This window comes from Leopardus geoffroyi, chromosome B3 (genome assembly GCF_018350155.1).
Source record: "Leopardus geoffroyi isolate Oge1 chromosome B3, O.geoffroyi_Oge1_pat1.0, whole genome shotgun sequence".
NCBI classification, from domain to species: domain Eukaryota; kingdom Metazoa; phylum Chordata; class Mammalia; order Carnivora; family Felidae; genus Leopardus; species Leopardus geoffroyi.
Window position 1 is genome coordinate 115044876 of NC_059337.1, and position 23223 is coordinate 115068098.

Genomic DNA, 23223 nt, shown 5'->3' on the forward strand with positions numbered 1-23223 from the left:
AGTAATAAGTTTTTAAAATGATAGTATTTTTCACATACTGAGTTAATTGGCAAAAATTAAATGATGCCCAGCAACAGCCATGATGCAGTCTCATAATAAACTGGTACAAGTATGAATAAGTTAGTTTAACCATCTTGGAGGGCAAATATATATTAAATGTATTTTATAAGTATAAAAAAGTTCATACCCTTTAACCTAGAATCTCATTTCTAAGATTTTATTCTAAGAAAAAAAAATTTAAAAAAACAAAATATCTCAAAGGTTGCACTATAAGAATCGCAATAAAAGCAAAAAAATAGAATGAATGTGTTCCATGAAGTCCAGGAAGTCTACAAAGTCAAAACTATTTTCACAATAACAGTCAAATGTTATTTGCCTTTTTCACTGTATTGACATTGTACTTCATGGTGATGTGCAAAAGCATGGTGTTTTGTAAAATTACTGGTGCCTCAGTGATAATCAAGGCAGTACAGCAAACTACTAGTCATCAGTGTATCCTTAACTGCCACAGACTTGCAGTAAAAAAGACCAATGTCAATTTCATTTAGGAATGTCCTTGATAAAGCTCTGAAAATAATTTTTTAAGTTTATTTATTTTGAAAGAGACAGTGCATGAGCCGGCGGCGAAGCAGAGAGAAGAGACAGAATCCCAAGCAGGTTCTGCACTGTCAGCGCAAAGCCTAATGTGAGGCTTGACCCCACGAACTGTGAGATCATGACCTGAGCCGAGCTCAAGACTCAGACACTTAACCGACTGAGCCACTCAGGTGGCCCAAAGCTGTGAAAATAATGTTACCAAATTTCAACCAGAGTATACATCTTAATACTATGTATGATGAAATGGAAAGCACACACAAAACACTCCACTCCACACCAAAGAACAATGATTATTTTGTGGAAAAGCACATATGTGACAGTTTGCATTGTGAGCTGAACGGGCTGCTTTTTTCATTAAACACCATATACTTGAGAAACAACTGACAAACTCTGGCTATTCAGAGTTGGGTATGTGGTACATATTTTCTCAAAAATGAACACGATGAGTTTGTCATTTCAAGGAAAACAACTGGCAGTATTTGTAGCCAATGATAAAGTTCAAGCTCTCAAGTGAAAACAAGATTTTTGGAAAACTTGTAATCAGTGCTCGCTTCAGCAGCACATACACTAAAACTGGAACAATACAGAGATTAGCATGGCCCCTGTGCAAGGATGACAGGCAAATTCGTGAACCATTCCATATTTAAAAAACAAAAACTTGTATTCACCACGGTGAGCTTGACTACTTCTCAATACTTAAAGGACTTTTCTGATGAGGTTGGTGGTAATATTAACAAATACGATTTCTTAAAATGTATAATAAAATGCGTCAAGATTTGGAAAATCTGCATAACTCAGTGAACCAATATTTTCCCAAATGATTGATGCATGATGTTAAAAACCAATGTGTAGGGCTCTCCTAATCCTTTTAACAATCTTATGAAGTAGGTGTATTGTTGTCCTTGTTATCCAGATAACACTGCAGAAAAGCTCCATAACCTGAAGTTACACAGCAATCAAGAGTAGGAGTTGGGAGCTGAATCCAGGTAATCTGGGTCCAGAGACGGAGCTCCTTACCATGATACAATTCAGCTTCTCAAATATAAGAGGGGCCAAGCAGCAAAGCACATGAATGAAACTACCAGAATAAAAGGCAGACTGGAGACCTACAACCCTTTTTAAAGAACAAGACACTACTCAGCTCCACCCAGTTACTGCCATAGAGAAACGGAGGCTCAAGGTTGCCCAATCTTCCAATTTTTCAAGAAAAGCCACAGGAAGGCCTTAAAGACAGACTAATGGATTTTAATGTACAGACTATGAAAAGCTCTCTGACATGATTTCAGATTCTACACTGCAACCAATCTTTAAGAAACTTCCACTTGTCAGGGCGCCTGGGTGGCTCAGTCAGTTAAGTATCCAATTTCGGCTCAGGTCATGATTTCCTGGTTTGTGAGTTCGAGCCCCATGTTGGGCTCTCTGCTGTCAGTGCAGAGCCTGCTTGGGATTCTGTCTCCCCCTACCCCTCTCCTAGCATACATGCACTCTCACTCTCTCTCTCTCAAAAATAAATAAACATTAAAAAAAAAAACAACTTCCACTTGTCAAGTTTTGATACAGTCTCAAAGAAGAATATATTGTTATCTGATAAGGCATTAAAATACTTTCCCCTTTTCTAATTACATATCTGTGTAAGGCTGAATTTTCTTCATATATGTCAGCTAAACCAACATTTCATAGCAGATTAACTATGAATGCCCTCATAATGTCTATTATGACATTAAAGAGTTGGAAATATTTTTTTTTAATTTTTTTTTCAACGTTTATTTATTTTTGGGACAGAGAGAGACAGAGCATGAATGGGGGAGGGGCAGAGAGAGAGGGAGACACAGAATCGGAAACAGGCTCCAGGCTCTGAGCCATCAGCCCAGAGCCCGATGCGGGGCTCGAACTCACAGACCGCGAGATCGTGACCTGGCTGAAGTCGGACGCTTAACCGACTGCGCCACCCAGGCGCCCCAGTTGGAAATATTTTTAAGAGTCAGAAAGAGGTAATAATGCTACTCTTCTATTTATTTTGGAAAATAATTATCTTTCATTGAAATATTATTGTTAATATAAGGTTTATTATTTCCATTCTCAAAGAAATGAGTTTTTAAACTTCACCAGCTTTAAATTCTAATGTAATAAAAATTGGTAAAAATGGCCTACATAAACTGAAGTTCTTTGAGGTCTTCAATGATTTTTAAGAACGTAAAGAGGTCCTGAGATCAAAGGTCTAAGAATTTTTCATTTAGACAGTGGTTCTCAACCAGGGTGATCCTCCACCTGGGGCATTTGGCAATGCCTGGAGAAATTTTTGGTCATCATAACTGGGGAGCTGCTACTAGCATATAGTGTGGCTAGAGGCTATGGACACTGCTAAACAGCTACGATGCACAGGACAGCCCCCATCACAAAGAATTACCCAGCCCAAAATGTCAATACTGCTGAGATTGAAAAACCCTGCTTTTGAATATTCAATGACATACACAAACATGTTAATATTAAGAAAAAAGTTACAAAACAACAGAGATGACCTAATTCCAATTTTATTTTTTTGTTTAAAAAAAAAATTTTTTTTTAACGTTTTATTTATTTTTGAGACAGGGAGAGACAGAGCATGAACAGGGGAGGGTCAGAAAGAGGAGACACAGAATCTGAAACAGGCTCCAGGCTCTGAGCTGTCAGCACAGAGCCCGACGCGGGGCTCGAATTCACGGACCGCGAGATCATGACCTGAGCCAAAGTCGGCCGCTTAACCCACTGAGCCACCCCCCAATTTTATTTTTTAAATATGTACGTATGCAGGAGTGCCTGGGTGGCTCAGTGGGTTAAGTAGCCGATTTCAGCTCAGGTCATGATCTCGTGTTCTGTGAGTTCAAGCCCCACGTTGGGCTCTGTGCTGGCAGCTCAGAGCCTGGAGCCTGCTTCCACTTCTGATTCTGTGTCTCCCTCTCTCTCTGCCCCTCCCCTGCTTGCTCTCTGTCTCTCTCTCAAAAATAAAAAACATTAAAATAAAAAAATTAAAATAAATATGTATGTATTCATACAAAAAAGGCTAAAATATGTCCCATGTGTCAAAAATGGTCATCCTCAGTAGGTGGTATACTTCCTTTAAGTATCTCTTTATTTTCTGAATTTCCTATAATTAATATATGATATTTTACAAACCTGTGAATAAGCGGGCAGCCTGTCTTCTAAGTGCCCTATTCTGTTGACTTGCATGATTCAACAGGAAGTTCTCAATAGTAAAGTATGGAATTAGTGAAATGTCAAAGAATAAAAAGCTCTTCAAATAGCTAGGAGAACACTAAGAACAGATTCCTGGGTCTCAACAACAGTAAGGTTTTACAAGGAAGCTATTAAATGAGTATGATGCACTGTGAAGTACTCGCAGACCACAGATCATGTCCAATCTCACTTCTGCCATACAGAACTAACCCGGACAATATGCTCTCCGGATGGTGTCACACTCGTTTATTCTGAGTAGTTTATGATTTTTTAGTTTTTTTAAATAATAACACTGCCTGCTTGGCTTTTGCAAAACTCCTGCACAAGCAACATTATCAACATAATAAAGCTGTCTTTTCTCTTCTTTGGGCAATTCTAAAAAGGTTGAACCAATGCAGGTGCAATGCTTTTTAGTCCTTTTAGGAAGGCACACAATACCCACCCACAAGCAGGTATAAACAGATATCAACCCTGAGACTCAAGGGCTGCTTGAAACTGGTTGCCAAATATGCAAATTTCAGTTACTTCTTGCCAGTATGTCTAAGGCAAAAACACATGCTTCAGCCATCTATGGCAGCTAGTGATATCTGCAATAAACCATCAAACATGGGTCAGACACCTATTAAAAAAAAAAAAAAAAGAAAGAAAAACAACAATCCTCAGAGGCTCCAATTAGTACCTGCTTTATGAAATAACACAAAAGATACAACTGAAATTTAGATATAAGACTTGAATGGAAATTCAGAATGAGAGAAGTTGTGTAACAAGATTTTGACAGGCACCTGAATTTGCAGAAAATTCCTCCTCCTGAGTAATGTTCTTGGAAGGAAATAGACTTTCCAAAGTAAGAAAGTATGGGCAGGCTAAGAATTAAAACTGGAGAGGGGCGCTTGGGTGGCTCAGTTGGTTGAGGGTTGGACTTCGGCTCAAGTCATGATATCATGGTTCATGAGTTTCAGCACTGCATTGGGCTGGATGCTGTCAGCACAGAGCCCCCTTGGGATCATGTTCCCCGCCCGCCCCCCCCCCCCCCCCGCTTGTGTTCTCTCAAAAATAAATAAATAAAACATTAAAAAAAAAAAAAAAAGAATTAAAACTGGAGATTCAGCCAGAATGACAGTCTGCCTCCAACCTGGAAAATTTCTACTGACTCATCTTGAAAATAATGAGCACTCCAACTTAATCAGACCAACCATGTTCAGGGACAATGAAACTGCAGATGGAATGTAGTGGCAGAAGAAGCCACTTAAAGAGTTTAACACTTTACTTAAGTAAAGTCCTTCATAAATGCAGAACCTCATGACTTTCCCTACTGAGAGACCAGATCAGAAGACCCAGATTCAGATTTTAATCCTGACTGTACTACTTACTAGTTGTAAACTACTTGGCAAATCACTTTACCTCTTTGCTCCTCTGTGTCCCTATATGTAAAATTAACAGCTTCATTTAGATAACCATTAGTCTTTTCCAGCAATAAAATTCTATGATTCTACAGAGATAATATATTAGTAGCATAAGATCACAGTGACAATGGTGAAATCTGGACTCTAACCCAGATCTTTTAAACTTCTCTATTGAGGTCATTTCACAACATGAAAGACATTCTAGAGCCAACTGGCCATATACCTGAGAAACTACAATTCCTGGAAACTTTTCTCAGGGCCAATCTATACACTTGAGGGGCCAACTTTTACTCCAGATGTATTCTGGTGCTAGACAGATACTCCATAAAACTAAGCCTGTTTAATTGTTTAATATCAGTATCACACCCACTTTTGGATAAAGTGGAAAAAAAAAAATCTCAACTCAGCAGGGAATCATTCCTCAGAACACCTTTGCTCAAAATCAACTGCAAAAAACAACCCATAGGAAGACTTTTTTAAAAGGGGGCTTTGAAGAATATACAAGTGAACAGCGGAAAAAGAACTCTAAGAGGAGGTATATAGTAAGGAAGGGATAACTTACTAGCCTCTGGACATAGCATGTTCTTAATGTTAGCTTGCCCCCACCCACTTCTAATAAGAAGACAAGGAGGGGACAAATGACTACCAACACTCTGCCTCTCAGGCTCAATCCAGTACCCTAAAAGTGGCACCTGAAAGACCTGACAGAATAGAGGCTTGGAGGTGTTCTCACCAGAGGCATTCAATGGTAAATGGGAAAAGCTAAGAAAGTAGGGCTTTGGTTTTACTTGAGTACACAACAATTTATGATTATGAGTAGGTGGCCATATAACTTTATCATTCAAACTAGGACATTTTTAGGAATGAAAGGAGGGCTCATAATTGTACTGGGACAATGGGGACATTGGGATGGTCCCAAGTAAACCAGGATATGTGGTCACCTTAGTTATAAAGGACCCCAGCAGGCAGCCAGGTAGGCAGGGCACCTACAGAGTTACCTTATCGACTATATAAGGTAATCTTACCTCACTGTATCAAGGGGTAGGAACCAAGTAGAAGCAACAGGGAAGATGGGAATCAGTCTTTCCACCAACATCTCTACTACTAGGATTTGTTACAACCCTGTCAATTTCCTCAGATGCCATTTTCTCATTGATTCCTACATGCCCCAGTCCTCCGGAATATAACCTTTATTTTAAAAATTGGCCATAAGACCTTTTGTAGCAACGTGGATGGAACTGGAGAGTGTGATGCTAAGTGAAATAAGCCATACAGAGAAAGACAGATACCATATGGTTTCACTCTTATGTGGATCCTGAGAAACTTAACAGAAACCCATGGGGGAGGGGAAGGAAAAAAAAAAACAAAAAAGAGGTTAGAGTGGGAGAGAGTCAAAGCATAAGAGACTGTTAAAAACTGAGAACTGAGGGTTGATGGGGGGTGGGAGGGAGGGGAGGGTGGGTGATGGGTATTGAGGAGGGCACCTTTTGGGATGAGCACTGGGTGTTGTATGGAAACCAATTTGACAATAAATTTCATATATTAAAAAAAAAAAAATTGGCCATAAGAAAATAATACTCAGAGTACATGGACTTAACCTCCAAATGCATATCAACTCTGTATCCTGAGAGGTAGGTGATAGAATCTTGGGTATCAATACTGCAAAGTACAATGAATGAGTAAGGTGGCAATGAAAATGTGACCCTGAAGGCATGGGAAGAGCAGATAACTAAAGTGACAAACTGCTGTTGTCAAGTCTTTCCCTAAATCCCTGACTTAGGATAACTGATGTGGCAAGCAAGTGGAATCTAACCCTCCTTGTTCACCTAACCCATGAATAACCTTGGAAATGAAATGCTTTCTTTTTCACAGAAGCAGAATGAAGTTGCTGGTGACAGATTCAACTTTACTTGCAAGAACACTATAATTCAAGTTCATTTAGGATTAAACAGGCTTATTATCTGGTCTAGGAGTCATATCTCCCTTTATGATATTATGTGTCTGTGGAAAAGCACTTCCAAATGACTTACCAGTGCTCTCTGGGCAATTAAGCCCATGTTACGTTGTTTAAACCTTCTTCCAAAAAGCACTTTATCATTATTCATCTATTCCCTAGTGAGGAGACACCTATTTCTTTTGGCTGAAATCAGGCAAATGTACCCAATCCACATGCTTTCTGCAGACATCAAACTCAAATTACAGGCTCAGTAAAGACGTGTATGTTGCCTGTACCTTTAGTTGGTCTTATGCAGAAGAGGAACCAAACTGGTAACCAGAGTATACCCACTCCTAATTCTACCTCACTAAAGCAGGGGAGTTTAACCCAGTGTGAAGTTACATGGTTTATGTAAGCAAGCATAGAACACGCAAAGTGTGAGGAAGAAGATTTTAGATGACTGCCAAGACCAAAATCCAGGTGAAGTGATTTCCAGCACCAAGAGAGATCTGCTTAAGGGGTGAGTACTGTAGCTGTGACCAGAACTGTGCTTATTGGCTCAAAGCCCACTGATCCATCCCCACAGCTATACTCCCCTCCCTTCATTTACACAGAAAGGGGGAAGAAAGCAGTTAGCAAAGTATCGGAATGATAGCACCAAGAGAAGAAAATGTTGGGGAAGTCAGATCCTTTTAAAATGTACAAAACATTCTAAAAATTTCAGGGCAGTTAGTACGTCCCAGCGTTCCAGCAGACTCAGGCTAGAAATCCAGCTCCACCACAAACTATAGGAACCTTCATGGTTACTTAACTTCTCTAAGCCAGTTTCTTCATATGTAAAATAAGGATAACAGCACTAACCCTACCTTAGGAAAGATTCTTTTAAGTATTAGATGTGGTCATGTATATAAATGTGCCTGACATATGAAACACCCCCAAATAATATTTGATAAATGAATGACATGCTCAAAAATTAGCTACTTATTGTTAAACATTTATCTTTATGAACAGTAGTCTCAGTTGAATGTCAGGTGAGATATCCTATTTAATTTGGTGGACACTGGGGAGCACTGCAGATTTTTGAGGGATCAGCAGCAGATGTGGGATAATGAGGGTTAAGTTTTAGGAAGCTTACGTTGGCAGTGGTGACTAATAAGTATTAACGATGAAAAGAACAAAAACTTGGGAAGCAGCTATTGGAACCAAATTTTCTACAAAGTCCAAGGTAATAGGCCAACGTAATAAAAATCTTTTTCATCCTTAGAATTCTATTTCACTTCATTTTAACCAGAAATAATGAATTCTAGTATCTATTTTTCCACTAATGCCCTACCTGTTCTCTGCATTACAGAACACTCTGCAGTCATTTATCAATGTCCCTTTTTGATTCTTTAACACTTAGTTATGATGATTAATACAAAACCTTCAAATGCTTGTGTCTTTTCTAGGCTATAGGTAACACTGGCTATTTTCCAAGTGGCTTAAAATAAGACATATAAAGTGCTTAACAGAGGGGCTGGCACACATTATAAGCTAAATGAAGGTTAAAAAAAAATTATTCTGTAGTTACTAAGATTAACGAGGCATATATAGTACGTTCACATTAAATATTTTTAATGAATAAACATAAGATGCCTGTATGGAACAAGTTAACTTTATTTACAGCAAAACACAGAAATAAAATTTATCACCTAAGAGGAGCAACAAGGGTTGCACATGTGCTCAGAAATTACTAATTTTTCAGTTTTCAATTTTTAGAAGAGATCCAGAAAAGGTGAACTACCCTATAAGAAGAAAATGGAAAGAAAAATATAAAAAGGCAACTTAGAAATAGCACATGCCTGGGAGCAATGAGCCCTACTTGGCATGCTGACTGCCCAAGACTAACAAGGCAGTTCTGGGCAAGTCCTCTTTCTACTTCCCCACTTCCTTTTCCATAAAATGAAGATCTTTCCTTCTCTCTGATTCAATGAGGAAGAAAGAAGATACAAAAAGACTACCTAATGCAATATTTCTCAAGCTTCAGTCCCTCTTGATCACCTTTTGATTTTTGCCATATCCATGTAACACATTCACCATTATTTTTCTTTAAATTGACTTTTTAAAATTTAACCTCACTTTAAGCAATAAATTCGGTAAAAATGTTTTATACATGCTGGTTAACTTTTCCATATATAAAAATAAATGTACCATTAAAATGTAAATATTTATTCAAAGATCACCTAAAATCAGCCTATATACCCACAGGGGCAAATAGTAACCTAACCCTTACAAATTAAAATCAAAATTTTAAAGAAAAAAATCCAATAAACAAGAAATGTAATTTCACATTCTCACAATAATCTAAGGGTTAATCCTAACAGATTAACATTCAGTTCTTTATCTCTAAGAGACAATACTTATGTGGGGTACCAAAAATTGAAAACAGAATCAATTCCTTCTTAACCTACATAATCTTCATTTGAATTAGGATTTTAGTTCCTTTAACCTTAAAAGGCTTTAATTCTACTCCTGGGTATCTAAATTCAGACTAAAACAGTAAGAAAAGCATGAGAACCATGAGAAACCATGAGAAAAAAAAGATTAAAATTAAGTGCTGTTTATTAACAATGGAAGCGCTCTTCATCTGTCTCAATGCATAAGAAGATAAATGCACTTTTTAACTTGTAATTCAGAAAGCAGCATCCATGTTTCAAGCTTTACTGGTCAATAAAGTTTCCCTGATCTAAATGATTCCAACTGTACAATGAAAGCTATCAATAATCAGTGAATGAGTACATAACTTGTGGTCGCCAGGACACATAACTGAGGGCTACTGCTCTTTTTAGAAACTCTTAGTCATCAAAAACACGTTGGCATAAGTCAAGTTAATGATGATCCTTCAAACAATACAGAGACGAAGACAACTTTCTGCTGTGATAATGTCTCATAAGACTGGTGGTCATTAGTTAGACCTCACTAGGTTACTTTATTTTTTTAATGTTTGTTTATTTTTGAGAGAGAGGGAGAGAGACAGAGCACAAGTAGGGGAGGGGCACAGAGAGAAGGAGACACAATCTGAAGCAGGCTCCAGGCTCTGAGGTGTCAGCACAGAGCCTGATGCGGGGCTTGAACTCACAAACCACAAGATCATGACCCGAGCCAAAGTTGGATGCTTAACCAACTGAGCCACCCAGGCGTGACTCCCCCCCCCCCCACCCCCGCCCATAGGTTATTTTCAAGCAGAAGTGACAAACCTGGGCATAATTCTAAATCTGCCAATCTTTGATAGATATCAATTAGCAGACTAAAGAACAAGTGGGAAAAATAACGTGCATCTATAAATATCCATGTTACTTTATCCTTATGACACAATCTCTATAATTTATCACTGCAATGTCCTCCAAGGCCATCTCTATGATCCTTCTCTCTTTCCCACTAAAGCTCATAAGCAGGAGAATTATTTGCTATAGTAAGTACTGTAAACCATAGAAAAATCAAGTATCAATTAAAGTATCATAAAGCAGAGAAGATTTTTTAAAAGAGCCATGCACTGTTACAAACAATAAGCAAATGTTCCTAAAATGCAAGCTTGAGAGCATGGTTTATACCCAATTCATCATCTCTGTTTTCATTGCTTCTGCGTTATAAACTATGCACTCAAAAACTATTTGTTGAACTAATTAATAGACCAAAGAATAAAATATAACTCCTTCACAGCAATGGATTATCAGTAAACAGAAAAGCCTGGAAGAACAACCAAGAACTGATTCCCTATTCATCTTATCAAAATGTGTACGTACTCTGAAAGCTTTTTCAGGCCTATCACTGGTCATATTTCCCCTGATAAACTAACCACTGGACCAACAAATTCATTCTAATTAAACACCTGAGAAGTTCTAATGAAGTTAGACTTTATTCCACTGGCTAAAGCCAAACACCTTACCTGTAGATAACATGCTCTTAGATGAATTTATTTACAAAAAACTGATTCCAGAAAATTGACATAACACGGAACTGGGACTGGGAATAAGGAAATAATCGAATTAATAGGTTCAAATTAAGCATATGGTTATTATCACAGCTATTATTTGATGCTTAAAAACACGCTTTGATGACAATACTGGGGTTAAGCTTCTTTACATAGCATTTTTAACTGCATCTCATTGAGATCTTTCTCAATTTTTCACATTGTACAATGCTTTGTGCAATAAATGTTAGATATTGAAGATGTCAATCTCCCAAAAGCTTTTTGTGAGGTTCAAGCTTTTTGTGAGTTGCAGCAGTGGCAACCAGACCAAAAGCATGGGCCAGGCCTCTGTGCTAAGAACTTTACAAGTGTTATTTCATTTAATCCTCACCACAACCCTGTGGGGTATTAGTGCCCTTACTGTATAGCTGAGGAAACAGACTAAGTGACTTATCAAAGGTTAGCAAGTAGTTGAATTGATATTCATCCCCAGGCAGCCTGATTCCAGAATTCATGCTATTCATCTCTACCTAACTTATGATAATAAAATCAGAGACCTATGCGAAATGAAATAGGACTAAACAGTTATCTCAGTTATAAATATTATGACCAAGTAAATATAATTAAATGCCTTTCCATTCACAATTCCTACTTAACACTTCGAAACAGTACAGTTGCTGATGCTATCTGAAAAGCTTCTGAAGGCGCTTTTCCTACATGTATTTAGTCATAAGCGTTAAGAAAGAGATCATAATCTCCCACTGAAACTCAAAACTTCATACTAATGGGCTATTAATCTGCTAGTTCTAAAGGTTCCAATGCCTTAAATATCAATTCAGGGAAAATAATATTATTAGATGCAACCAAAGACTTAAAGGGTAAACCCAGGATACCCTCTAAATATGTGTTTCAGCGTTAACTTCCTTGATGTTGGTAGGATCTCTTAGAAGTAGCACTTCAACATACATTGTGCCTTCTCATTCCATACCAAAGTCACAACACTATCCCGTCTGCCCCATTTGCACATGTCCATTACCAATAGTCTAAGAAAAAGCGTCAGCTAATAACGATACCAAAAGTTCCTAAATCCGAGACAGAAAGAAAACAAACTCACATTTTCTCTGAGAGGCCTGGCACTCTGTTTAGCATCCAACTAAACTTTACCTTATATAGTTCTCACAAAAGCCCTTCAGGTAAATGCTGGTATTCCCACTGCATACACCAGGAAACAGACTCAGAGAGGCTTAGGTCCCACATTAAGTGACACAGCAGTGATTTCAGCCATGTGTATGCTATACTACACTGCCTTACATGATATCACAGTTCACGCCTTTCTCTGATCAACAACAAAGAAAACTACTTTTTAGGTGAAAAGTACTTTAATGTTTTAAAACAGCAAAAAACCATCCTCCCACTTGTTGCTGTCACAGTCACACTTCCCAACAGACCATCTTTTCTCCTTCCTGATATTCTCTGGTTTACTTTTAATATCTGCTGGCATCATTGTGCCCTGGAAAAAGGGCTAGCTGTAGGAACAAAATAGCAATGAATGTATCCTTAACAAATAGCATCTTATAAGGCCATAGGAATCATACAAATATTTTTACCCTAGATCTAAGTTAATTCTACCCAACAGTATGTGTCAGTTACAAGAAACGTGAGCCTGCCCAAACAATTAGGAAATGAAAACAGTGAACAAACTATGAATACACTATCATTTTAATCACCACTTTCTAAAGGCTTTAACCAATCCAAGATACAAGAACAAGGACAAAATGCATAAAGGTAATCTCGTTACCATCCCAAAGTCTGGCCTCCTACCTACCACATTATTGTGAAACATTAGGGATAGATAGCATTAGCCTCAAAAACACTAAGAGCCCCTCCCCTCAGGTGTTAACTGAAGGACATGATAGATAAGAGAAAATGTAAACATGACACTTTAAACAGTTCTAAATCGGAGATTATTGAAGGACTTCCCAGAACAATATTTAATTCGCTTTAACAAGTTAAGGTGTATTTATGACTCCCAGAGGGGGGCTTCCTAATCTGAAGCAAACAGGAGGAATTTTCTGTTAGCATAAATTGTACTGATAATGGAAGGTGAATAGCTAAAAAGGCTTTTAACCAAAACTCTATGTTTAGGAAATAAATAAGGAAAGCTAAGTGTATCTGAGCTAAACTTGGAGGGGGGTGGGTAGCGGGGAGCCTGCTGCAAGCACTAGGAAGGAGGACAAGAGCAGATAAAAAGGAAACAGGAAGGACTGAGCTAGAGGAAGTGTGAGGGGAAGGAGGAGGCGTAAGGGGCAAAGAAGACAAACCCAGAAAGCACTGATGGAGATGGGCAACTCAGGCCCAGAAAAATAAGGAAATAAATGCCTAAACCGGGAGGTTTGCCATAGCCTACTCTGTGGGAAGGACTCTCCTCTTCTACATACTAAAATTAAGATAAGGGATACAAACTGGCCAAGACTAGAGAAAATAGGGTTCATTTAAGACATAGGGGAAGGTCCTGCACAAGGATAACTCCTTGAGAATGGAGGCAACATTTTAGTCTTTTTAAAAAAGTGTTAAAATGTGTGAATTGATAGCATGTGAATTATATCTTAATAAATCTTATTTTTTAACAGTGTTAAGCTGGGCAACGTAGGACTGTACTCACGACTTAATTACCATGATTAGTTGGGCCTATAAAAGAGTACCCCCAAAATTCCCTCACCCAGGAGGGAGAATTTACTTGTGTCTGGGAACATCTCTGTTGGAAAACATCAGTCTGGAAAGGGGACTAGAATATAACGAATACAGGAGGAAAAAAAAAACAACCACCCTGTGAGCTCTTTAGAGATCTTCCCCACTTTTGCCCTCGGAATTTTTGGCAGTATCGGGGAAGGAAGCTTTTGTTTGGGGTATGCCTTAAAGTGGAATATCAGGTTTCTTCAAGGGATGATCTAGGGTTAAACTCTACCTAGTCAAAGAGAAAACGATCTGGGGTGGAAAAGTCAAGTCAGTTCTGGAGAAACCCCAGAAGGTTTATCGCGAAAATGATCACACGAGTCTTCTCTCTGCTACCCCTAAATTGGACTGCACGCCTGTGTCACTTCCGACTGTTACTCGCGAAGACGACGGATGCTTTGCTATGATCCCAGAAGTTTCTGGCCAGCTGCCCACTGACGTAAATTAGAAAACCATTCGGGGACCGGCCTGGGTGAAACGAAGCGCCACGTCCAGCGCGGGGCTCCCGCTTCCTCCCTCTCAATGCAGGAAAAGGGACGGAGTAGGGGAGAAGGCGAGCGGAACGCCAGATCCGCTGTCTTCGCCCGCTTTCGGGGAGGCTCCCCCCTCCCCCCGCAGCGGACCCATCCCCACTCGCCCGCCTAGGCCCCGAGACCCCCCGGAGGAGGGCGGCGGCGGCGAACTCCCCCGCGGGCAGCAGGCGCACCTCCCCCGGGGCAGCTGTCGCCGCGGCCCGCCCGGCCCGGGCCTCCCCGGGAGCAATAGGCTATCGATTCAGCTGCCTGTCGCTAGGAGCCCCGGGAGAGCGAGGCCTACACCGCCCGGCCGGAGCCCCGGCCTCGATTTCGCCACTTTCCCCACACCGGAGGGGGAGCCCGGGGGCAGCCCAGCTGGGCGGGAGGGAGGAGGTGCGGAGACCACCTGCAACGGTAGCCGCGGGCAAAGGGGGTGCGGGCGCGGGGCTGCAGCCAACGAGTCTCCCAGGGTCGCCCACCCACCACCCCCAGCCTCACAAGTTGCGCATTCAAGTTCAGGCGGGTGCCCCTCAGCCTCCAGAGTCCTTGGCACTGCCCACACCATAAGAAAAACACGACGCGGAAGAGGCCACCACAGCGGAGGGAGATGGGGCCGGGCCCCTCAAGGCGTCGAGGGGGCGGCCAACAGCCACCCGCCCGCCCGGCTCCTCTCCTCGCTCACCCAGCCAGCCCCCGAGTCGCGGCCCGCGAACCCTGGGCGGCCAGCCCTGTCACCGCCCGGCCCCCTGGCCCCCAGGCCCCTTCTCCCGGACGCCGGCGCCGGGGACTCGAGCTCCCCCTGGCCTCCGGCGCGCCTCGGCCTCCTCCCCCTCCGAATCCCCAAAATGCCCCCCGCACCTTTTAAAGTACACCGAGGAAGAGTTTCCCATCAAACTTTGTCAGGCGGTAGTCTCGCCCCCTCCCCGACCCACGCTTCCAGGGCAGTCATCAGGAGAGACCACTTTACACTTGGGATAAAGCGAATTAAGGACCTGTCAACCATTTTAGGTCTTTTTTACAGAAGACATCCTCTCCCTCCCCACCCTCCCCCTGCAAGGGTTTGAATTTGACACCAAACCTTCCCACCGCAGAAGGGGGGTTGAGGAGGGAGGGGGTGGGGACGGAGGGCAGAAGGAGGGTAGCGAGGGAGAGCGAAAGGGGAGGGTGGAGAGGGGCCGGGAGGCGCGGGGCGGGGAAGGGGGTTGATTTACCTGAGACCAGCCACTGGCCTCCATTGTTGGAGAATTCAATGGCATTGACACAGCCGAAGTGGCCGAGGAGGTCCTTCTTGTAGAGGTTTCTGCAGCCCCGCAGGCGTCTCCTCTGAAAGTCCTGAGTGAGCAGGGGGTCCCCATGCAAGCCCCGCTGGGACAAGAAGCCCACCACTGACCTCATGCTGCCCCCCAGGCCAGCTCTCCTCTTCATGCTGGAACCGCCGCCGCCGCCGCTCGCGCCGCCGCCCCTCCCTCGGCCTCACGCGCGGCCGCCGCTCTCCCCCCACCCAGCCCTCCCCCCGCGCTGCGATCCGGATGGTTCTTTAACCAGCCATGGCAGACGGAGCGAGGTGTGCAGACACTCGGTGGCGTTCGCGGCTTCCAGAGGGTCCCCTCCCTCCCTTTCCCCCCCTAGGCTCCTCCCTCTCCTTCTCCGCCTCCTCCAGCAGCTGATCCTCAGCTGCGGCCGCGCTTCCGCGCCGCGCGGCCCTTCCGCCGGCGGCCGGTGCCGGGAGAACGCGGGTGGCGGCTGCCCCTCCCCCGCCGCGGGCTGCTGGCCGGAAGAACGCGGGCGGCTGGCCTGGAGACCGCGGGCGGCGGCGCGGCTTTCCCGCCCCAGCTCCTCCCCGCGCTGCGCCCCCTGAGCGGCCGCACTCTGTGAAGTTGAGGGCGCGTAACAAACGGAGCGGCCGCGGGGCTGCGGGCTCGCCTTCCTCCCCCGGTGGCCGGCACTCCTTCGCCGCCGGCGGGCCCGGCTCCGGGACGAGGTCGGCTGCCCGCCCTTTTTTTTTCCGGTGGGGAAAATGCAGCTTGGAGTGGCAGACTGGTGGAGGACAGGCTCTGGTCGCCCTCCCTCGGTTCGTCTCATCCTGGGGCCGCCCGAACCCTGTCCAAGGGAAGGGAACCAGGAGTTAGGACTGGACACTTGGGGTAAGGCCGCTTGGGGGTTTTGTGAGTGCACCCGTCCCTCCCCCACCAAGTAAATTTTTAACACTGCCCACCCCCACCTCCACCCCAGTGCAGTTCTCCCTTCCCTCAGCCATTCAGTAAAAAGGCTATCGGTCTGGTAGATAATAATAGATAATAATAGAGTGGTATATGGGAAAGGGGGGCGGGTCCTAATACATGGGACGAAAATTGCCCAAACTGAGTTGAGAAGCTCTGAGACACAAAGTACTGTCCATGAGTTCCAGGTACATTCGCAAGATGCAAGAAGCATTATTCGAAAATAGCAACATCCGTTATTTAATTGGGTGCAGTGAGCTCCTCTTCAAGGTCTTGAGCGTAGAGCTCTGAGGCTGTACAGCTGTTAACCAGCAGCTACGTTCCAGGCCAGAAGTAGCTGCACTTCAGCAGGCGGGGAGCCTCCCTCCGCGCGTTGACCCCAGTGAGGAGACTGAGTGTTAAGTGCTTTGGAATTCTACCAGATACAGTAAAATCCCCCTGTCAGTGTATTGTACTTTTCCTAGAACCTATCCCCTGTCGTTAAAATAAACCATGGTGAGCTACTAAAATAGGCAGGTGTCCTTTTCGCCCTTCCAATTTAGCAGGAATTCCATCCTCTGTATCAGAGATAGCGCATGGGCAGTTGAGCGTACGCAGCCATGAAAGGTGGACTGAACATGGAAGAGGACACCCAATCAGGCAAAATCACCTACTTCTATTTTTTGCAATAAGTAATTATACCAATAACAAATATGCGAGTAAGTTAAAGGTCAACGTTTTAACAAATGTTGCTGAACTTAGAAATTCACCAGATTTCAGAAATCATGGTTCTAATGGAATATGATTTTCCTAAACAGGACAATGTGTAGTGCTTTCTGTTTTAAAAAGTTTTGTTCTCTGGATGCTTCATAGTGTTTATGCATTATAATAACCCCATAAAGATCAGTAACAGTATGTATACCAGCTTGATTAATGATTTTTTTAGCACCCAATATCTTTTCTTCATAGCAATATCATAATGTAATTAAACATGTATTTGTGTGATTTTAGCAGAGCATCCCCAACTCTGCTGTAAGCTGAGAGCAGGAACCATGTCTGTCTGCTTACCCGTGTGTCCAGAGCTAGCACGTGCTGGCACTTAGTGGCCACTTGAATATTTGTTGAATATTTGAATGAGCTTAGGGAGTGAGGAAGAATCTGGAGGGGAAGGTAATGACTTCAGTTTTGGAAGGATTGAGTTTAAGATATCTATGCTTCATTGCAGTGGAGATGATTTCAAGGCCAGTTTCCTATCTCACTGTTCCTTTGCCTGGCATACTCAATCCACAGTTTCAAAAGCAGGAGTCATCTGACACCTTCCAGATTAATGAGACATCACTTATACCTACCTTATTTGCTTGGGATGGAGAAGATGGACACAGTAATGATGTGGTTGAAGTGGCCTTTACTGTGGCGATATATGACACACTCTCCTCTCCCCTCTTAGGCATATATCTCCTCTCCACAACTTTAAATGTGACTTGCTTTTCCCCAATCCCTGGAATAACTGTCCCATTTACCACAGCCTAAAAATAGACCAGAATCTGATCACAAGCCAGCCCAATTCTAGGACTTTGCTAGAAACTTCCTTAACTGTTCAGTGACCAACCAGGACAGAAATGTAGGACCACTCAGTCTGTTTATTTCCTACTACTAGTCTGGGCAGCCTTTTGTAAGGAGAATGCATAAAATCTCTCTCCCTCTTTTCCCATAATTGGGGTTGCCAGATAAAATGCAGGATGCCCAGTTCAATATGAATTCAGATAAACAATGAATATTTTCTTAGCATATGTTTTTCCTATGCAATTTTTAGGATACACTTATACTAAATTATTCATTGTTTATCTGAAATTCAAATAGAATTGGAGCATCCTGTATCTTTTGTTAAATCTGGCAGTTCTACCTATAATACAGCCCAGCTTCAAAAGATCAAGCCCCACGATATCTATTTGCTTTTATTAAGAATTTAACATAGTCTCTTGTGTCATTTATTGCAAACTAATAATATCGTACGTAACTATGTAACATTTAATCAACTTCAGTGACCATATGAGCTTGGCCTTTCTGATATAGGCATTCATTGTGAAAAGTCCAGTGTACTTAGCTCAAAAATAGCAAATGAAATTGGACTCTTGAATAATCTAACCACTGCATAGAATGCGCAGAGAAAAAGGAAGAAGAATGAAAAATTCCTATTTTTCTTACCTAGGCTCAGAAACGCCTGTATATTGACACTGTTTTGAATTTCATTCTAGAAAAATGCTGTTTTGAAAATTCATTCTGAAAAAATCTAGATATGGGAATTACTTAACATGGGAACCCTTACTCTTTGCTCCACCATAGGTTGAATATTGATCAAACATAGAGTTCCCAGAAATTCATTTGTTCTTTGATTTCTATTTTGTTTGGTCCTGATTATCACTGAAGGAGGAGTAAAGAATCTTTAAAAACTGACTAGATGCTAAGGAAATGCTCAAACATTAGAAATTGTTTAGGGGTAATCTGGATGGCTCAATGAGTGGAGCATACAACTCTTGATCTTGGGGTTAAGTTCAAGCCCCACATTGGGTGTAGAGATTATGTAAAAAATTTTAAAAAAGAAATTGTTCAAAAAAACAACGAAGAAACTACTAAGACCCTTCTCACACATTTACTAAATTTTAGCATATTAAGAGCCACATATGGAATCTACCATCCTCAGAAATGTTTCACTTAAAACATTTTTAATTCTAGGGGCATCAGGGTGGCTCAGTTGGTTAAGCGTCCAACTCTTGATTTTGGCTCAGGTCATGATCTCATGGTTCCTGAGATCAAGCCCAGGGCCGGGCTCTGCACTGAGAGTGGAGCCTGCTTGGTATTCTCTCTCACTCTCTCTGGCTCTCTCTCTCTCTCCTTCAGCTCCCCCGGCCCCTGGCCATTCACACGCATGTATATGCATGCTCTCTCTAAATAAGTAACCATTTAAAAAATATTTTCAACTCTAAAGTAAGATAAACTGCTACTCATAGATAAGAGATATTAACTCAGACAAAGATGAATGTCTTAACTATACATATAATTTGACTTTCAAATTTTAAAGGATGTTATTTATTGGTCATTTCAAATAGACAGCAGTCAATTTTCATTTTGAAAAAAAAAAAAATCTATTTAAATACAAATTCCTCCAACAAGATGTATAGAATCAGAGGATATTGTTTTATAGTTTTAGTTCTTACATTTAAGTCTATGATCCATTTTAAGTTCATTTTTGTTCATACAGTGTGAGGTCAGGGTCTACGTTTGTTCTTTTGCATGCGGACATCCAGTTGTCCTACCACCATTTTTCTAAAAAGACTGTTCTTTCCTCATCAAATTGCTAGTTGTATAGAAATGCAAGGGATGCCTGGGTGGCTCAGTCGGTTAAGCGTCTGACTTCGGTTCAGGTCATGATCTCATGGTTTGTGAGCCTGAGCCCCAGGTGGGGCTCTGTGCTGACAGCTCAGAGCCTACAGCCTGTTTTGGATTCTGTGTCTCATTCTCTCTTTGCCCCTCCCCCACATGTGTGCTGTCTCTCTCTCTCTCTCTCTCTCAAAAATAAATAAAAATGTAAAAAAAAAATTAGAAATGCAATAGGTTTTTATATATTGACCTTGTATCATTCAAACCTGCTTAACCAATTTATTAGCTCTAAAGTTTTGTGTATGTTTCTCAAATTTTTTATATACAAGATCATCTTATAGACTCCTAGAAATCCAGATGCCTTTTATTTCTTTTTCTTACCCAACTGACTTGGCCAGAACCTCTATACAATGTTGAATAGAAGTAGTAATAATGGACATCTTGTCTTACTCCTGATATTAGGGCGAAAGATTTCATCTTTTAGTCACCCCCAAATACTATGTTAGCTGTAGGTGTCACGTGATTCCCTTATCAGGTTGCAGGAGTTCCTTTTTATTCCAAATTGTAGAATGTTTTTTTATCATGAAAGGGTGTTAGATTTTGTCAAATGCTTTTTCTTTGTTCATTGAGATGATCATATGGTTTTGTCCTTTGCTACATTATGTTGATTGATTTTGTTAAACCAATCTTCCATTCCCTATTTGGTCATCATATTTAATCCTTTATATTCATTGCTGGATTCACCTTGCTAGTATTTTTTTTTTTTTTTAAGATAAAGGGTGTGTGTACTAGCAAGCTGGGGGAAGGGCAGACGGAGTAGGAGAGAGAGAATCTTTTTTTTTTAATGTTTGTAATGTTTTTATTTATTTTTGAGAGAGAGAGTGCAGGAGCAGAGGAGGAGCAGAAAGAGAGGGAGACCTAGAATCTGAAGCAGGCTCCAGGCTCTGAGCTGTCAGCACAGAGCCTGACGTGGGGCTCGAACTCACAAGCCATGGGATCATGACCTGAGCCGGAGTCAGCTGAACCACCCAGGCACCCCAAAAGAATCTTAAGCTGGTTCCAGGCCCAGCTCAGAGCCCTTAGTAGCCACAGTGATAGCAGCGGGCTTGATCTCACGACTGTGACATCATGACCTGAGCCAAAATCAAAAGTCGAACACTTAACCTACAAAGCCACCCAGGCGGCCCTGGTCTTTGGTTTTCTTAGGATATCTTTGTCTGGTTTGGGATCAGGGCCTCATAAAAGGAGCCAGGAAGTCCATTCTCTATTTGTGGGAAGAGTCTGTGAAGGATTACCATTAACCTTTTTGAAACATTTGGTAGTGGTGCACCTGGCTTAGTCAGTAGAGCATGGGACTCTTGCTCTCAGGGTCATGAGTTTAAGCCCACGTTGGGGGGTAGAGTTTACTTTAAAAAAAAAAAAAAAGAAGATAAAGCTTTTTTTTTTTTTTTTTTTAAATAAACTTTTGGTAGAATTTACTAGGGACATCACCTCACCTAGGCTTTTCTTTGTGGGAAGGTTTTGATTACTGCTTTAATGTCTTCACGTGTTACAGTTTTATTCAGATGTTCTGTTTCTTTTTGATTCAGTTTTGGTAGTTTGTGTGCTTCAAGGAATTCACCTAGGTTATTCAAGTTGTTGGCATTTTGATAATACTCCCTTAGAATTTTTTTCTTTCTGTTGGTAGTAATATCAGCTCTTTCATTCTTAATTCTAGTAATTTGGATTTTCCATCTCTTTTTTTTTTCTTGGTCTAGATAAAGACTTGTCAATTTTGTTGATATTTTCAAAGAACCAACATTTGGTTTTGTTTATTGTTTTTCTTCTCTTTTTCATTTATTTTTTCTGTGGTCTTTATAATTTACTTCCTTCTGCTTGCCTTGGGTTTAGTCTTTTTCTAATTTTTTAAGTTGGAAGCCTGTTACATATTTGAGATCTTTTTGATATAGATGTTTACAGCTTTTCATTTCTCTTTTTTTTTAATATTTATTTTTGAGGAACAGAGAGACAGACAGGGTGTGAGCAGGGGAGGGGCAGAGAGAGAGGGAGACACAGAATCCAAAGCAGGCTCCATGCTCTGAGCTGTCAGCACAGAGTCTGATGCAGAGATCATGACCTGAGCCGAAGTCGGATGCTCAACCGACTGAGCCACCCAGGCACCCCTATTTCTTTCATTTCTCTTTAAGCACTATTTTAACTGCATCCTGTACATTTTTGTATGTTGTCTATTTTCATTCATCTTAAGGTGTTTGCTAATTTCCCTTATAATTTCTTCCATGACACACTGGTTATTTGAGAGTGTTTATTTTCCACATATTTGCAAATTTCCCAAATTTCCTTCTGTTCATTGATTTCTAATTCTTTTTTTAAAGGGGGCATTTTTCATGGGTCTTGAAATGAATTCCCAGGCTGTGTAGTAATTGAATTCAGTAAAGTTAGAATATTACTTGTTATTAGAATTTTCAAATCATATTCCAACTTACTTTCCAGATGTTTAGTTCAAGTTTGCCGTGCATAATTCTTCATGGTGAATGAAGTCTAGTTTGAAATAAACTTTATGGAGTGAAAGTGCGCAGAAATTCTCAATGGCTAGGATTATTCAGTGACATTTTCTGTGATATTCTATACTAACCATCTGCGTTTTGTATATTTGAAGTTTCCTTGACAAAATCATCATGAGCCAGCTGCTTTTACTTTTATTTTTAATTATTTTTAATTTTAGGCTTCCATATGAATAGCCCCTAGTGAGTGGTATGAGAAACTGTTAAAAATAGTTACTGTGTATTGCAATAGGTATGTGGTCATACAGCCAAGATTTCTTTTCCAGAGATGGTCCCATGGATTTATAATGTTTACTGAGCATTTTTAGTGTTCAAATACCATTTGGAAAATAAAATTGGGCAATTCCCCTTCCCCAAAGTAAAGTACGCCCAAGGAGAAAAAAGGAGATTCTCTGGTACAGAAGTCAAATTTAAATTGCCTTTATGGATTCAGTGGTAATCAAAGACAGGCTGCTGGAAAATGAACTGACCACAGCATGTGTTTATGAAATGTTTCCCCCTTCCTTCTGAATAAACTACATGAACGTAATTAATGTTCTTAACTACAGATCCCATTTAAGTTGGAGCTGGTGATGAGTTTGCTGGAAGATAATTATTATTCAAATCACAAAATGATAAAACTTATGGGATCTCAGAAATCACCTGGTCAAATCCCTTCACCATCCAAAGTTTGTTTGGGTCACCATTGAATCTACAGCATGAAGAAGAGTTCCTGGCTCACTAGTAGTTGGATGAAGGAA

At 41.3% G+C, this 23223-nt stretch overlaps 2 protein-coding genes and 1 non-coding gene across 6 annotated transcripts in view; 2 read left to right on the forward strand and 1 right to left on the reverse strand.

The window, feature by feature from the left end:
* DCAF5 (DDB1 and CUL4 associated factor 5) overlaps positions 1-15949 on the reverse strand; it is a 109349-nt gene extending 93400 nt beyond the window's left edge. The window contains exon 1 of one of the 4 annotated variants that reach the window (XM_045448107.1): positions 15558-15949. In XM_045448107.1, coding sequence (XP_045304063.1) covers positions 15558-15771 — 214 coding nt within the window. In that variant the 5' untranslated portion in view covers positions 15772-15949. Of the gene's footprint in view, positions 1-15204; positions 15226-15557 lie in introns of those variants that run through there. The other 3 variants (XM_045448108.1, XM_045448109.1, XM_045448110.1) reach the window with 3 other exon arrangements.
* On the forward strand, positions 1141-1244 carry LOC123584523. The gene has a single exon (XR_006705491.1). It is a non-coding gene; the product is annotated as a U6 spliceosomal RNA (small nuclear RNA).
* A 429-nt stretch (positions 15950-16378) lies between the features above and the next one.
* The window catches only part of EXD2 (exonuclease 3'-5' domain containing 2), an 88515-nt gene continuing 81670 nt past the window's right edge, over positions 16379-23223 (forward strand). The window contains exon 1 of the mRNA XM_045448112.1: positions 16379-16490. The gene's annotated coding sequence lies outside the window, so the exon portion shown is untranslated. The remainder of the gene's footprint in view (positions 16491-23223) is intronic.